Below are 17,682 nucleotides of genomic sequence, written 5' to 3'. Positions count from 1 at the left end.
CATGAGCAAAGTTCTGGGCCTGTGCAGTCTGCTCAGCTAAACAGCTGGGCTGGAAAAACACGGATGGGCAGCATGCAAGGCAGAGAGGAGCCAAGTGGGCACAAAGCCAACCAAAGCTGTTTACTACTAGAGCGATTCCTTAACAGGCCCTCATTAGACTATCCTCCTTCTCCGCCCCCTCTGCACACTTCCCACAGACACAAAATGGGATGATTAAGTTCAGAGACACCCAACACACGCGGCCATTGTGCAAGGAGAGGACTGGCACCGTGTGTCCTACAGGGGTATGCATGTGTGTGCATACTGCATTCGAGGAATGCAGAGTGCCTGAGACGGGAAACAGCCTCCTGCAAAAGGCTGGTAACAGCAGGAACCATTTTTCAATCAGCTCCCAAACCTCCAGCCTGGAAAAACAAAAACAAAACACCCTCCCTTGTTTTCCAGGAAGGAAACACACACACAGCACATGTTCCAAACTCCACTGCCTTCTCCCCCACAACACTCAAAGCCCCTCCCAGCAAAAGACACCAGAACTGCAACCGAAGTAGCATTTTCACTGTGGCATGGTAGGTAAGGAAAAAGGGCAGAAGAAGGGGTGGGGTTCCCTACCTTGGAGCTTGGCTAGGTGGTGTTAGTCACACACTGATCACAGTGGGGAGGGAAGAGGAAACCCTGACCTCAATTCCTATTGGGGAAAAACTGAAGCAAGGGAGTATGATGTGTCCCTGTGATGGAAATGGGAGAGAGGAAAAAATTCTAGGCATGTGATATAAAGAGAACAAGAGCAAAGAGCAAGCACGTTCTCCAGGAGAAACGGCAGCTACTGGAGGGACGCTACCAAGGCTGTATCCATCACTTGAACTCCACAACTTGGATTATCACAAGGACGCTGAGCTGGGAGCCACCTTCTCTCACTCGCTGTGCCAGCATCCAGAATGGCCTGGGGTGCAGCCAAACATGTGTTCTAGTTTTAGGAGTTAGATGAGATGGGTCTCAAATGGCCAGGAGTCAGCATGCAGGCTGCCAGCCTCAGTGCAATAACCCAGTGTCCCTCCATAAGCATCTCTCCCTCTTCAACCTTCCCTGCTGCAAGACACCTCCTCAAACCCATCATCTTCTGGACAAGGAGGGGGCTTGGAGTCTGATCCCACAACTAGCCAGAGGAAGATTGCTCTGCAGAGGTTATACAAGCTGAATCTCTGCCTATCCCCACCCACACTGCCCTCCCACCTAGGACAACCCCAGCCCTTGCACATCTGGCGGTCAAAGGACACCTTCCCCAGATAGCATCCATGTGCGTGTTCCTGGGCTGCAAGAAATGGGGGGGGGGGGTTTACGTAAATGCACTGAACACAGATCTGATGAATATTTGGCATCTATCCCACATGGGGGAAAAAGGGCTTTCTGAAGTGAACAGAAAGATTCCTGTGGATAAGTCTTGTATGTGTATCTAGAAGAAATACGGTTAACCAGTTAGATCCCTTTCCAGTAGGAAGAGGAGATATACATCTGTGGCCAAGGCATTTGTGGAGCAAAGAATTGTAAACCAAAGAAGAGCAGATCCAGGTATTCAGATGAACTGGAATCAAGTTAGTCTGGGACATCAAAACTCACTGCTTCCCACCCAGGCTGGTTGTGATCCCACTCTCCTCACACATCACTCATGCGATTAGCTGATCTGTGTAAGAGCTGATACAGTAAATTCCACCTTGCGAGAGGGAATATTACAGCACTATCCATTTTGGGGGGGAGGGGGGGAATGGAGATCTCTGTTCTATTCTGTTCAGACGTCACACCAGGCTCATCACTGTAGTATCTGAGCACCTGTCATATGCAATAGCTGTCTTGTCCCTTGATGGAAGGTTCATAGTATCACTGGGACCCTCCTCTATTCTTCAAAGGATGGGCCCTAGGTGCTCCCAGCCTGCCTGTAAGGTCACAGCTCCTGTCTCAATCAATGGTGTAGAACTGGGGAGTGGGGTGGGGCTAGTTTGAAGGGTTTTCTTCAAAACCGAATTGCTTTGCAAATAATCCACACACCCAGTTTGTCTGGAGAGTATCTGAACATCGGAGGGCTCTTTCTGGGAGTCAGAACATGCTGCCATGAAGCCTTCTCTCCCCCCCAGGCTTCTGCTAACTCTGAATACCCATTGTCCATTGCAGGCTGCCTCTCCTTCCTTACCTCACCGTGTTGGGACACAGCTATTTCAGTACCCAAGGTATGTGAAATCAGCCACTGTTCCCAGAGCCCCGAAGTGACTTGGCACAGCCACAGGGCAGAGTAGCAGCATTAAGTCTTTACTGCAACACTGTGTATTCCATTCACATAAGGAACAGGAAACAGCCAGCAGCAGTTGCTGTTCAGCACAAAAATCCAGGTCAGGATTTCTCCATTGCAGCTTATTCCAGGTGATGAGTGTTTTCATGCTATTAACACTGTATTAGAGCTGCGCAGATAGCATGCTTCAGCAGACAGCTAGTTCCCTTGCAATGAGCAGGAGGAAAAAAACAACAAAACCTCAATAGGAACAGACTTGAGGAAAATGGGAGATGAATTGAATTTTCCACGCCTAACTGGGACAGGCCCCATTACAACCTGACAGCATCAAGCCTGCTATTATCCAAACCATCCTGGCAAGGGTGCCAAACCCTTCTTTAAAGGGTCAACTAAATAAAACTCTGAAAGCCAAGTCCCGTCAGCCCGTGCCAAGCAGCTGTTGCAAAAAAAACACACAAGTTCCCCCTGTTGCTACCACCACCATTTTCTGGATTGGTGTCAGAAATTGTAACATACTACTAGACAGCTCCAGAGACCATTCCCTCCTGAGCATGACAGGCCTCAACTGGGCTATGCTATGGACACTGATCCAGTTACAGAATAGGGCTCCTCCCTTCTCTCTACCCACTCCTGAGTACTTCTTCCAAATACTCCCCCTAGCAACAGCACTCCACACTGGAGCTACCTAGGCAGCTCCTGGAAGTTGTCTCTGCATCCAGTGCCTGATCCCAAGAGGTGGCGAGCATGTCCAATTCCCCACTGAGGTTAGTGTGCTTCCAGAGCAGCAGTGATCTGAGCTGCAAGGTCAGGCCTGGACCTTGCTGTGCTCAGAAATGTGGCAAGTTACAGCAGAAAGCCAGGCTAAGGTAGGGGAGGGTGATGGTGGGGGGGGGGGGGAGGAAGCAGGGTAGTATTTTAGGACATGCTTTAGTGCACCAGCACTCTTTTGGAATCTCTCCCTGCCTGCTCTGCATCACCTGTAGAAGGAACCTCCTCTTTGATTCCTGTCTGGGCAAGGAGACAAACCCTGTTTGCCTACAACTCCGAGAGGTAGAGACAGGCCCACGTCTGGGAACTGCCCCGCTTGGAAGCGACTGGAGAATTTGGCCCGGTATAATGCTGGGAGAGGGGAATACAAGACCAAGAGTGGAAGGGTGGAGAGATGGTGGGAGGCCGCAGCACCATCATGATAAGGAGGCGTTTGCAGTCACCCCTCAAAGAGCAATCAGCCCTGAGTGAGCCCCTCGCTGCCTGCTGTAGCAGAGTGAGCTGCATCCTCCCTGTGCTAGCTGCCCAGTGAAAAACTGAACTTCACAAAGGCAAAGTTATCAGGATGGCTGGGGGGGAGGGAGAAGAGAAAAGAGAAGAGGACACATGGAACAAACTGACTCTGCAAGGCACTACTGATGAGTATTGCCAATAGACAGGCTCACAACTTCCCAGTCACACCAGGAGACGCAAATACTAAGAAGAGGGCTTGAAAAGCACCCATGTGACCAACACTTCCAGATTTCCTCTGAGATAGCCAGGGTATGCTGCATCCCTGCATTACCTCGGTGGCACCCTAATACTGTGGGGCCCTTTGTTCCCAGCTAGTGGCTCGACTGCCTAAAAGAGTTTGCAACTATGTATGAGCTAATGGACCCGGTTTTTTAAGCATAAGGAGTAGATGCTCCTGGTTTTTAAATGCAGAGGAAATGAGGTCAATCCCCACACAAGACCCATCCAGGGCTGTCATACAGGAAAACTGAAGTATTCATCCAAAATGATGGTCTTTACAGCCTTCGAAAATACTGGTCAGTCCCAGGTGGTGGGACGGCTGTTTCCTCTTATTAAGCTGCACACGCATCACAATTACTTATGTGCACCAAGACCCCCACTGCTAGTTGCCTTTACCTATAAGAGGACAACGTGCCCTTCCACATGCTACGTTTTACCAAGGATGCCACTGGGATTAGGCACCTTCGCACCCTGAACAGTAGATGCCTACAATGAGGAGGCTGGAACTATGATCTTATTAATAATTCCCCTGGAAGCAGGCCTCCTTGGTTTTGGATTCTGTGAGCAAGGCAGAACCTACCTCACCCGACATGAATCAGGCAATGTTTTTTAAAAATTTAAGTTTAGAGATGGTATAAAAAAAAAAAATCTATCTTTTGGAGCTCCCCATCTGCAGTCAGTTCTGTAAGCGCAGCAAGAACTGGTCTCCCCATTGTGTTCGCACAAGGCTCTGGAGCGCCACGTCAGGGAATTCAGAAACAGATATGCAAACTTTTAAAACAAACAAACCCAAAAAGCTTCTTTTAATGAACACCTCTCCAAAGCTCATCCCCTTAGCAATATGGCCTCCTGCTGCTCCCTTTGGTAAATGCCCTACTGCTCACCCCCTGCCTTCTGTGCTAAGGGATGCCCACAGAGGTAAACCATTATTTCAATTCAACAAGACAGAGGGATTCACAGCCTCCTCAGAAAGAATTAACACTGTCCCCAAGTCAGCCTGCTTGATGCCCACCAAAGGGGATCAGGAAGCGGAATGAGGGAAGTGGACTGGACTGAAGAACTCAACGATCTGAATGTACAGGAGGCTTGGAGTTAGTTTCTGCAGTTTTGACTTAGAGCATCTGAAGTCTACATCCCCAAGCAAGGCGGGGGGGGGGGGGAGGAGGAGGAAATGTGTAGAGAAGGGTTGCAGACCAAACTGGATGAACAAGCATCTCAAAACAGGTTAAGAGACAGAGAGCTACATGGAATGGAAGATGATGGATCAGCAAGGAAAGCTCTCTCTGGGAGGTCAGAAAGTGTAGGGAAAAAGTAAGCCAAGCAGAGCTGGACCTTGCAAAGGAAATTAAAACCAATAGTAAAAGGTTCTTTAGCCATATAAATAAAAAGAAAACAAGGAAAGTAGCGAGACTGCTAAACACTGAGGAGGGGGTGAAGATTAGAGATAATCTAGGCGTGGCCCAACACCTAAATGAATACTTTGCTTGAGGTTTTTTTAAAAAAAAAAAAAAAAGTAATTAGGAACTTGGAGGCGGTGGCAGGGTGGCTACTGGGAACAAGGATATGGAAGAAGAAATTACCACTTTCAAAAGTGGAAGCCATATTCAAACGGCTTAATGGCACCAAATCGAGGGCATGGATAATCTCTATCCAAGAATATTAAAGGAAATGGCATATGAAATTGCAAACCTAATAGCAAGGATTTTTAATGAATCAGTAAATTCAGGGAGTTATACCCTGACTGGAGAACCTTAAATATAGGTACTATATCTGCTAAATTAAAAAAGTGATACAGGAAACTACCAGCCTGTTAGTTTGACCTCAATTGTATGCAAGGTTCTAGAACAAATTTGAAACTAAGTAGTTAAGGACAGAGGTAAATGGTAACTCGGATAAAATACAACATTGGTTTTACAAAAGGTAGATTATACCAGATCTGACCTCTGAGAAGATACTGATTTTCTATACGAAGGAAATGCAGTAGACTTAATCTACCTGAATTTCAGTAAAGCATTTGATACAGTTCTGCATGGGAAATTAGTTAAATTGGAGAAGTCAGGGATTAATATGAGAATTGAAAGATGGTGAGGGAATTGGTTAAAGAGAAGAGTACAGCAGGTCATACTGAAAGGTGAACTATCTCAGGTTGGAGGGTGGTTACTAGTGGAGTTCCTCAAGAATAAGTCTTGGGACCAATCTTATGTAACATTTTCATTAATGACTTTGGGAGAGTACTAATAATATCTTTGGATGATAAAGTTGGGAGGTATTACCAATATGAAGGAGGACCAGAATATACAAGATTTAGATGACCTTGAAACCTGGAGTAATAGAAATGGGATGAAATTTAATAGTGCAGAGTCATGTACTTAGGGACTAAGCAAAAATTCTTGTTGTATAAGCTGAGGACTTACCAGTTGGAAGTGACAGAGGAGAAAGACCTGGGGTATTAGCTGATCAGAGAAGGACTATGAGCTGCCATTGTAACATGGCCATGAAAAAGGCTAATGCAATCCTAGGATACATCAGGTGAGATATTTTCAGTAGAGACAGGGAAGTGTTATTACCATTATACAAGGCACTGGTGAGACCTCATCTGGAATACTGTGTGAAATTCTGGTCTTCTATGTTTAAGAAAGATTAATTCAAACTGAAATGGTGCAGAGAAGGGCTACTAGGATGATCAGAGGAATAGAGAACCTACAGTACAAGAGGAGACTCATGGAGCTTGGTTTGTTCAACCTAACAAAATGAAGGCTATGGGGAGATATAATTGCTCTCTATAAACGTATCAAAGGAACAAACACCAGAAAGGGAGTAGCGTTATTTAAGTTAAGGGCCAATGTTGGCACAAAAAAAATAAAAGGATATAAACTGGCTATCAATAAGTTTAGGCTTGAAATTAGATGAAGGTTGCTAGCCGTCAGAGGAGTGAAATTTTGGAACAGCCCTCCAAGGGGAGTGGGGGCAAAAGACCTAACTAACTTGTTTTAAGGCTGAGCTTGATAAATTTAAGGAGGGGATGGTATGATGAGATTAACTACAATGGCAGACAGCCCATCCGCAACTATTAGCAGCAAATATCTCCACTGGCTGAAAGTAGGACACTAGATGGGAAGGACTGTGTTACTATGGAGAATTCTTTCCCAGGTGTCTGGCTGGTGGGTCTTGCCCACATGCTCAGGGTTTAACTGACTGCCATGTTTGGAATCAGGAAGGAATTTCCCCCCAGGTCATATTGTCAGAGATTTTGGGGGCTTTTCATTTTCCTCTGCAGCATGGGGCACAGGTAACTTGCTGGTCAGAATAAGAGTAAATGGTGGATTCTCTGTAACTTCTGAGTCTCTAAATCAAGATTTGAGGACTTCAGTAACTCAGCCAGACCTACTATTATGGGCCTACAACAGGAGCGGGTAGATGGGTGAGGTTCTGTGACCTGCACCATGCAGGTGGTCAGACTAGATGAACAAATTAGAGAAAGTCCAGAGAAAAGCAACAAAAATGATTCACGGTCTAGAAAACATGACCTATAAAGGAAGATTGAAAAAACTGGGTTTATTTACTCTGGAGAAGAGAAGACTGAGGGGGGACATGATAAGTATTAAAGTACATAAAAGGTTGTTACAAGGAGGAGGGAAATAAACTGTTTTTGTTAACCTCTGAGAACAGGTCAAGAAGAAATGGGCTTAAATTGCAGCATGGGTTGTTTAGGTTGGACATCAGGAAAAAACTTCCTGTCAGGTTGGTTAAGCACTGGAATAAATTGCCTAGGGAGGTGGTGGAATCTCCATCATTGTAGATTTTTAAGAGCAGGACAGACAGACACCTGTCAGGGACAGGCTAGATAATACTTAGTCCTGCCATGAGTGTGGGAGACTGGACTAGATGATCTCTTGGAGGTCTCTTCCTGTCCTACAATGGTCCCTTCTGGTCTTAAAGTCTATGAGAAGGCCAGACCCTTCCAGGACAAACCAACTGGAAAACAGACGTGCTATTTTGGCTTGTGTTAGACACCCGTCTGCTACAGATCTGACATCCCATCTTTAGGGTCAGCTCAAATACACAATTCACCCTTACAGGGGTGATGTGGAAAGGGAAATGAGAACTTGCCTCTAGTGATGGCCTCTATTCTGAACAAGACAGAAAAGCATAGGCCAAGTACCCAGAAAGGATTTGGTCTCGAGTGCCTTGTTACATGGAGTTTCCTTGCCCTCACTTCATACCTTGGGGTCCAGGAATCCGAGTTTTCCCTTTCTTCCAACACCATCCATGGTTTAAAAGTCTTCAGTTGCATAGATTATGAAGCCAGAAGAGACCACTAGTCTAACCGCCTGTATAGCACAGGACTTCCGTCAATTAATTCCTGTTTGAACCAGAGCAGGTCTTCTAGAAAAGCATCAGTCTTGATTTTAAAATAGAGAATCAAGCATAACCCTTGGAACAGCTCAACAAGGGTTAATTACCCTCACTGCTAAAAACGTATGCCTTATTTCCCGACTGAATCAGTCGAGCTTCAGCTACCTGCCACTGGATCTTTTTAAACCTTTGTCTGCTAGACTGAAGAGGCAATGATCAATTTTTTGTTCCTCATGTAGGTACTTACAGACTGTGATCAAGTCCTCCCTTAACCTTCTCTTTGTTAAGCAAAAGATTAAACTCTTGGAATCTCTCATTATTCGGCATGTTTCCCCCTCCTTTGATCATTCTTGTGGCTCTTCTCTGAACCTCCACACATTTATCAACATCCTTCTTGAACTGGACACATCAGAACTGGACACAGCATTCTAGAAGCAGTCATTCCAGATCCAGAGGTAGCATAACCTCTCCGCTACTCGATATCCCACTGTTTATACATCAAAGGATCTCACTAGCTCTTTTGGCCACCGCATCACACTGGGTGCTCATGTTGGACTGATTATTCAGGACGCCCCCCCACCCCAACTTCCCCACCTCACCCGCAGAGTCACTGCTTCCCAGGACAGAGTCCCCCATCCTCTAAGTTTGTTTCTAGATGTATAAATTTAGATATGGCCATATTAAAACAGTTTGCTTGCACTGAGCTTAAAGAGCAATTCAAATTGCTCTTTAACAGTGACTTGTCCCCTTCACCATTTACCACTCCCCCAACCTGTGGGTTGTCTACCAGTGTTATCAATGATGATTTTATGTTGTTTTCTTCCAGGTCATTGATACAAATTTTAATGAATGTAGGGCCCAGGACTGATCCCTGCAGGACCCCACCAGAAACAATCTGCTCTAAGAGGACTCCATATTTACAATTACATTTTGAGACTTCGCACATGTCCAATGGACTAAAAACTGGCTAGCTGATATGTTTCTTTTTTAATCATTCTAGTTTGTTTAAAAATCAAAATGCTGTGCAGTACCAAGTCAAATGCCTTACAAAAGTCTAAAATTATATCAAAACTATTGCCTTTATCAACCTAACTTGTAATCTCATGCAAAAAAAAAAATCATGTTAGTTTAATAGGATCTTTTTTCCATAAACCCATGTTGACTGGTATTATTCTTCCCTCCTTTATTAAAAAGACCCATATCAGCTGTACCCACGATCAATGTCAGGCTGTCAGGCCTATAATTATTTGGGTCATTCTGTTTACCCATTTTAAAGAATAGCACAATAGCTTCCCTCCAGTCTTCTGGAACTTCCCCAGCATTCCAAGAATTATTGAAGAAGAGAGGGGATAGGAACAGGGGGTGCGGGGTAGGAGGAGAGACAGGGGACAACCAAAAAAAAAAAAAAAAAGCCATCGGTGACACAGCAAGCTCCTCAGCCAGTGCTTTTAAAAAACTCTTGGATGCAAGTTATCTAGACCTGAATCCTCTAAATTTCCCCACTCTGATAAGTCACAACTGCAGGCTCCCTGGGCCGGAACAGCAACATCTGGTTTATTCTGCCCTCTTCACTAGGCATCACTCTGCCTGCATCCGCCTTACAGAACTAGTAGCAGATCCCTGCCCAAGGAGGGAAGCTGATTCCTCCCCTTCCATTGCCTTTTCAAATGCAGGCACAGCACAGGCAAACAGAGCCCCTCTATCCTGAAATCCAAGAAGATTATAAATACATAATTGCCTCACCATTTGGTTTATTTTTAGCCTGGTGTTTCCCCAGCACAGATGCTGTGTGGAGTTAAGTAGCATGTCAACATGCTGCATGCCTGACTCAGAGTCAAGCGCTGCTAGGAGCCCCATCACTAGCCTGCACACCCACATCAGGCTAATGCCTCCAGGCGATACAGTAACTGCCTAAGGCTACGACCAGGACAGAACGAGAAGGCACACACACTGCACTAGATCCATACTGGTGCTAGAGAAGGCACACACACTGCACTACATCCATACTGGTGCTAGAGTGCAAGGATCCACAACTGGTGGATCGGTTTGTGCCAGTACCCAAGTGCCCTGCCCTTCCCAAGCCAGTAAATGCATCAAGCCAAATAATTACCTTTTCCCAAGGAATGACATCTGCCGCTTTGCTCTAATCAGGTTAGAAACATACTGGCTTCAGCCTCCTCTCCTGGCCTCACTCACCCCCATTTCCACTCTCCCACCTCCTGTTACACAAAATCCATCCTGGGCATAACTAGCACAAACCCCGGCACCAAAACATTCCAATGCTGCTGTCTCCAGAAAAGCTGGTGCCCCCCCACAGGGACAGAGAATCCAGCAAGTCCAAGGGACTCCCATGGGAAAACGCATCACCACATGGCAGAGAGAGGGGTCATTCATGTACAGTTTCATCACTACAGCAACTCTGTTTCAGGGACCACAGCAAGGCAGGCCATCCAGGTATCCAAGACAGCGCAATTTAGCTAAGGAGGAACAGATGGGCTTCCATCCTGAACCTACCATCCCCCAACACTTAGGGTGCCCCTGCTGCCCTCCCATTGCTTGGATCCCAAGCTTCCCAATGCAGCACAAACAATCACCCCACACCATTAGAGCAGCCAGGATTGATCATTAGGGATATGCCTTCCCATGGTTCAAACCTGTGCAAATAAAACCCAGCACCTCAAAGAGAGGATCTGCCTTGCAGGTTCTGCTCTCCCCAGCCACAACATCCAATGCAGCAGGGTCTCGGCATCTCAGGTTTACTCTTGCAGGGGAAGAAAAAAAAAAAGCTATTTGTCAGTAGGATTTTTAAATCCACTCTCCTGGAAGATTTCCCCACTGCCCAAGCCAAACCACGTTGGGCAGAGATCCCAGCGCTTCTAGCACAGGAGGTGGCAACGAGGTGGGATTCGGCCAAGTTCCCTCCCCAGGCAGCACAATCACCCGGGGTGGGGAGAACATGTTGGTTTTGGTGCATCACACGAAGATGGATGTTCTCAGTGATAGAGCAGAGGGTTAGAGAGCGACTCAGTCCCTCGTTGCTTGAGGCACAAGCAGCCCCCGGGAGGTCAGGAGAGGGGAGAGCTCCCTGCAGGCTGGGCTGGGCATAGCAGGAGGGGAAGGAGCAGCTCCCATCACTCGCTAGCAACTCCTCCAGGGCAGCCCTGACTGGAGCTGTCCCAGCTCCTCTGGGAGGGCAGGCTGCCGTGAGGCAGGGAAGAAACGGATGCTCCTCCACCCACCAGGCCACCTCTCCCCTCTAAAGCCCAAGGGTACACCTTGCCCAGTCCTTACTCTGATAGGAGGCAGTAGGGCTTGCACTCATCCCCTGCATGAGGCTGGGAGACACCAAGTTACTCACCTTCTCACCCCCTCCCGCAACCCCTCCCCAACCCAGCAGCAAAGCCCCTACCTCTGCCTGGGCACTGGGATGTAGGCCGAATGCAGGGGGGGGCTCTGCTCCGGCCCCACGCTGAGGAGTCGCAGTGCTGCCTCCTTGTTCGATCCCTCCAGCTGGCTGTGGGTCAGGGCAGGCGGGCCTGGCCGCTCATCCACCTTCCTGCCATTCAGCACCAGAGCGTCCGTCAGGCCCCTCGGCTCAGCTTCTTCAAGCAGCACATTGCCATTACAGCTCTGCAAGACATGACACAGGGACAGAGCTCTCATCACGGGCGTCAGGGCGTGCAGTGGGGTTATAACATTTAGGGGTCCAATGCAGCATAACCCTAGTCATCTCAGAGACACCCTGAATCAGCCCTAGCAAGCTTTGAAGCCTGCAGCCAGAGTCACCCCTGAGCAGAGACGGCTCTGGTGCTCTTCTCACAGGAGCCCTGGCAGGTTGAGAACTTGAGTCAAACCTTGGAGGATGGATGCAGTTTCAAAGCAGAGCACGTTAAGGTTTAAAGAGAAGCCAGGTTAGTCTGCAAGTCAGGAGCCCCACAGTCGGTTCTGCAGTAAACAAAGGTGCTTCATTAGCAACAGCTGGACCCCATTTTTCCCCCTTCCTGAAAAGGCAACTGCTTCAAATAGCCCCTTCCCTCACCTGCAAACTCACTCCCTCCAAGGGACAGACATATTTTACACACAGACACCGCATCCAAACTAAGGTGCAGTGGGAGGCGTGAAGAGTCTGCTCTCCTGCTGTTCTGCATACAACTAAAGGACTTTGGTCCCCAGGGCCACCAAGCCAATACCTCACTCCAGGTCTAGATTTACACCTTTGGCCTACAACATACAAAAAAACCCAAAACCCATCATAAGTGATTTTTTTTGCACATGCTGGATTACCTGCTGCATAACCCCCATCTGGAAAGGGACTCTGCTGGCTCTTTCATATCTCACCATAAGGCCTCCATGTCTGCAGAGAATCAGCCAGGTCTGGCTTCCGCAAACAGGGCAGCAGCAAGGCTCCCAGGCCTGTCAAGTTATCTTATACAAACACAGCAGGTGTGAATCAAGGCTGCTCAAGTCACCCCTCCCGCTTGTGCGAGAGCCAATGGCAAACGTCTGCAAAACCCCTTCATTTTTCTGTCGCAGTTTTCTGTGACGGGCCACACCCCCCTCCGCCCAATTGTGCGACACTTACTTACACCAAGCAGCACTTCCATGCAGGAGCAGTCCAAGTGACTTCAATGGGATGGCTCCCTCACGTTGCCCTGGGTAATGGTTGCAAAGTTTGGCCATAGCTAGAGGAAGCAGACTCACCATGGCATGCTCCTCCAGGAGGGAGGGTTTAAAACCTATGGCTGAACTTCATCTGCACAGACTACTCCACAATGGCTTGACTACGAACAGCTAACCCCTCCAGAAAGGAGGCTATAAAGAACAGAGTGCACCTGCTTATTCCTCAGATGTGGCCCTGAGAGCCAAGCTCGCCCCACTCCTAACCCTACCAGTGTAACTCAGAGGCTCTGTCTACACTAGGACAGTTTTAAAGATGACCTTTCACATTCAGTTCCCACCCATCCTTTTTGCCTAGCCACTCAGGCTGGCAGCAGGGGACAACTTAAGTACCCACTGAGGATTTGGGATGGGTGGTTGTTGAGCAACCAGTGCTCCGAGAATGCAAGCTACCAATCATTAAAGTGCCAAGAACTATCACTTCCCACTGACTGCAGTGCCACCTTCTGGAGAGGTCAGAGCTGATCAAGGCCCCTTCCAGCCACATGGAACCCAACTAAAGCCAGCTGTGCATGTGGTCTGCATCTCTCTTTGATAAGGCCAGATAGACAGAAAATGGAGTCCAGTTACGCAGAGACAGGTATTGTCAGTGATCCTTTTAAACAGAAAGTATCACAAAACACTGAAAATAACTTTCTTGATTCTACTCACGATTGATGTTCTTTGTTTACTTATTACTAGTGTTACAATAGTGTAATAGCAGCATATCTAGTCATGTCTGGTTTAAAAAAAAAAACAAACAAAAAAACCCACGAAATTTCTGTCCTGACACCTTTCAGTGTCCCACTGCAGTTTAATATCCATTTGCACCCCCACCTCTGTAACATGCACATTTCTGCCCAAACCATTCTGTTACAGGCCTTCGGAGACCAAAAAAAAAAAAACACCCAACAGTATTTGCTCCCCCTCCTCCTAAACAAATGAACACAGGAATCAGGCCAATTTTAAACAGTGACTGTGGTGGGAATAAGGAGTTATCAATTTAAGAGGTCAAACGTATTAGGTAGTACTATGCTTTAAATAGCCATTGTTACTTGAACTGGTCTTTTTTCAAAGAGTGCAGTGGAAACCTTTGCAGACTAAACAAAATTACTCAGGATAAATAGATCCAAAGCTGACTAAGAAGAGTTATAAAGGGATTTCACAAAACTGGGTCACTAGGCAAGAAAATGGTAGATAAAATTCAATGTAGATAGAAACTGTAATGTACATTGGCAACAAGTAATATAGACCCCATCATTTTGAATGTATAGTTGGCATTATGGTTTTCCACTCAAGAAACAGGTCTTGGTGTTATTGCGGATAGTTCTCTGAAAATATCTAGTTAAAATGCAGCAGCAGTCAATGAAGCTAACAGAATGCTAAGAACCATTAGCAAAGATAAATAGTAAGACAGAAAATATCAAAGCCACTATATGCCGACCCCTTGAATACTGTGTACAATTCTGGTTGCAGTATTATCAAAAAATTATTATAATTGGAAAATGTGCAAAGAAGAGCAACAAAAAAAATTAGGGGTATGAAACAGCTGCCATACGAGGAAAAGTTTAAAAGACTAAAAGAGACGACTAAAGGGAGACAGGATAGAGGTCTATAAAATCATGAATGACGTGGAGAAAGTGGATAGCAAAGTGTGTTATGTGAGAGTAAACAACAGGAATAATCCAAAGAAATTATTAATAAGCAGCAGGTTTAAAAAACAAACAAAAGTATTTCTTCACACAACACACAGCCAACCTGTGGAACTTGTTCCCAGGGGATGTTGTGAAGGCCAAAGTATAACTGGGTTCAAAAAAGAATTAGGTAAGTTCGTGGAGGATATCAGTGGGGCTATTAGCCAGGATGGTCAGGGACGCAACCCCATGCTCTGGGTATCTCCAAAGCCTGACAGCCAGAAGCTGAGACTGGACAGGGGATGGAACACTCGATAACTGCCCTGTTCTGAAGCACCTGGCACGGGCCACTGTCGGAAGTCAGGATACTGGGTTAGATGGACCCAATATCGGTTTGACCCAGTATAGTCATTCTTATGCAACTCCTAAAATGAATTACCTACCACATACAGGTTTCAGAGTAGCAGCTGTGTTAGTCTGTATTTGCGCCAAAAAAAAAAAAAAAAAAAAAAAAAAAAAAAAAAAAAAAAAAAAAGAGAGAGAAAGGAGTACTTGTGGCACCTTAGAGACTAACAAATTTATTTGAGCATAAGCTTTCGTGAGCTACAGCTCCCTTCATTCACAAGTACTCCTTTTCTTTCTACCACATACAGAAACTGTTGCCATACTGTACTCTAGGCCTAAAGAAGTCCACTAAAAAGCTTCATCAAGAAACAGCAACATTACTTTGGGGGGGGGGGGAACAACAGGTGGGTGAGGAAATTGAGCCTCTAACAATAGCTATCCCCACACTTGATTAAAACAAGTGTATGTGTTTGGGATGGGGGGGCAGACACCCCATTGAGTAAGTGCTTAGTCTTTTTACAAAAATCCTAGAAGTTAATAGAAAAGCTGCTGTTGCTACAATGCCAAAAGTGCAGAGGAGTTCGTGGGGATTGGTATCTCCCCCTCCTGCTCAACTCTGAGCTTAGCTTATGCTCTGAGCAGCCTGCTCACGAACATACAAGAACCAGAAAAGCATGCAGCTGGCGGAAAGTACAAGTGGTTATAATCGTCTTCTTCTTATAGCAGGGAACTTACATCTGCATAGCTACGGCTCTCCAGGGTGTGAAAATTCACACCCCTGAGGTATGTCCTTAAGCCAACCTAACCCTCACCTAGGTGGACAGTAAAACTCTTCCAGCCACCTGGCTACGGCCTCTCAGGGAGGTGGCTTAACTAACAGCCCCGGGGAAAACCGTCCCACCTCCACAGCGAGCGTCTACACTGAAGTGCTGCAGCAGCATTTTAAGTGTAAATACACCCTTGGCATGTACTAGATCTGGTCTCACAGCAAGCAACCCTGCTCGGGCAAGTCTCCCCGCTTGCAGGATCCATGCGGATCTGCCAGGTCCTGGGGCTAGGTCGCAAACAGGGATGTGCACAGAACTGGGGAGGGGGGGGGAGGAAAAAAAAAAAAAAAAGAGTCCTTCCCTCCGCCCCACCTTAGGGGCTACAGGACAGGGCGGCGGCGGGACGGATCTGCACAGAGCCTTGGGCGGATCCTAGAGAGGCTGGGAGATCCCTCCCCCCAGGAGCCAGCGCTTTCCCTCCCTCCCCCCCCCGGGCCATGCAGCCCCCTCCCCCCGCCCCGCCCCGGGGCTGGCTGTCCGCGCGCGGGGTGATTGATGGCCCGTGCATTCCAGCAGCGCCGGGCGGGCCGGCGCTAGGGGGTGGGGGGCCGGCCCCGCTCGGCCCAGGCCCGCTTCCCTCTAAACTTTCCGCACGGCCACTTCCACCGAGCGGCGCCATCTTTAGCGAGGGAAACTTTCCCGGCACCGCGGAACCGGCGGCTGCCCCCCCACCCCTCCACCGCAACGCCCGCGATCGCGCTGCAGCGGCCCGGCCTCCGCGGCGGGCGGGAAAGAAAGAGGCTCGGCAAGCCCGGGCAGGACCGAGCTGTCACGAACCCCCGCTGACCCCCCCCCCGAAAAAAAAAAAAAAAAATACAACGGCGCCTTCAACAGACTCCCACCCCCAGCGGGGAGCGACACGTCCCTCCGCCCCATGCACCCCCCCCCGGGGAAAACTCCCCTCCCTCCGCCCCAGCTGCTCCATGCACCCCCCCAGAGGAGCCCCCCGCCCCATGCAACCAGCCTTGTATTATCGAGGCGCGACACCCCCAACAGGCAGCTGCCTCCACGCACATGCAACCCCCAGAGGCAGCCGTACCAGGCCACGGGACACACCCACCCCACCGGTGCCGCGCTCAGCAGGCTCCGGGAAAGGGTCGGGCCTCCCCTACCTTCTGCAAATGCTTCACACGGCCCTTGCCAGGGCTCTTCCCCTCGAGCCCGTTGGCCACCGACGCGTCCTCGCTACTTTTCCGCCGCCGCCGCCGCAGCAGGGCATCTTCCACCAGCACCGTGTAGACGGCGTTGCTGGCCGCGGAGGACGGGGCTTTGCACGCCTGGATCACCCCGCAGTACAGCCCGTGGCGGTGGGCAGCCGACGGGGGGCTGCAGTCGGGGCAGCAGGGCCCGGCCGCTGTTAAGCCGGGCGGAGGGGAGCAGATCCTGCTGTCCGGGGCAGCTCTCTTGGGGAGGCGCTTGGGATCCATGGCCCCTGCGAGAGGGACCGAGCCCCCTCCCGGCAAGGGGGAGGTGGGGGGCGCCGTGCGGGCGGAGGCTGCAGCCCGGCCGGTGGCTTCGGGTCGCTCCCTCCACACCGAGCTCCCCCGGTCTCTGCACCCGCCGACCACGCCCCCCCCCCTCCAGCCCGCGCTCTCCCCCTCTCGAGGCTCGTGCGAGCCGGGGAGCCATTCTCCACTCCCCGCCCTTCGCCATTGGCCCGCTCGCTGTATCAACATTCCGAAATGGAATATGGGCCCGGGCCCGGAGCCGGCTCGCACGCCCATTGGCCCCGCGGTGTTGCCAATTAGCGTGTGTGGGGGGGGGGTGTTCCATTCGTCCCGCCTCCCTCCCAGGCCGGCTGCTGCTTGACTTTGATTTCAGACAGGGAGGGAGATTGGGGTTGGGGAGGGAGCCGGGGTTTGCTGCTGGGTTTAGCGGCCATCTTCAGGGGCTTGGGTGGGGAGTGAAGGAGCCCGTTCGCCTTGACGCTTTGGGGTGAGGCGAAAAAGCAAAGCCTCCAACGAGCAAAAGTGGTTCATCAGTTAAAAGCTGCATTTGTTGTGGGTTTTCCCTAAATGTAACCACTTGGAGATGGACCCCAACTAGGGTGACCAGACAGCAAATGTGAAAAATCGGGGCAGAGGGT

At 48.9% G+C, this 17,682-nt stretch overlaps 1 protein-coding gene and 1 long non-coding RNA gene across 11 annotated transcripts in view; one reads left to right on the top strand and one right to left on the bottom strand.

The window, feature by feature from the left end:
• The window catches only part of SLC2A4RG (SLC2A4 regulator), a 48,849-nt gene extending 31,585 nt beyond the window's left edge, over positions 1 to 17,264 (bottom strand). For 2 of the 10 annotated variants that reach the window (XM_038369302.2, XM_038369301.2), the window contains exons 1-2: positions 16,709 to 17,264; positions 11,544 to 11,764 (exon numbers count right to left, since the gene is read on the bottom strand). In XM_038369302.2, coding sequence (XP_038225230.1) covers positions 11,544 to 11,764; positions 16,709 to 17,023 — 536 coding nt within the window. In that variant the 5' untranslated portion in view covers positions 17,024 to 17,264. Of the gene's footprint in view, positions 1 to 11,543; positions 11,765 to 12,418; positions 14,524 to 15,727; positions 15,860 to 16,708 lie in introns of those variants that run through there. The other 8 variants (XM_038369299.2, XM_043496072.1, XM_043496070.1 and 5 more) reach the window with 8 other exon arrangements.
• LOC122456531 lies at positions 14,765 to 15,157 on the top strand. Its single transcript, XR_006275473.1, has 2 exons — positions 14,765 to 14,876; positions 15,078 to 15,157. It is a non-coding gene; the product is annotated as an uncharacterized LOC122456531 (long non-coding RNA).
• Positions 17,265 to 17,682: the final 418 nt, after the last annotated feature.

The sequence above is a fragment of the Dermochelys coriacea genome, chromosome 13, assembly GCF_009764565.3.
Source record: "Dermochelys coriacea isolate rDerCor1 chromosome 13, rDerCor1.pri.v4, whole genome shotgun sequence".
Classification (NCBI taxonomy): domain Eukaryota; kingdom Metazoa; phylum Chordata; order Testudines; family Dermochelyidae; genus Dermochelys; species Dermochelys coriacea.
This window is presented reverse-complemented; position numbering and strand designations above follow the sequence as displayed.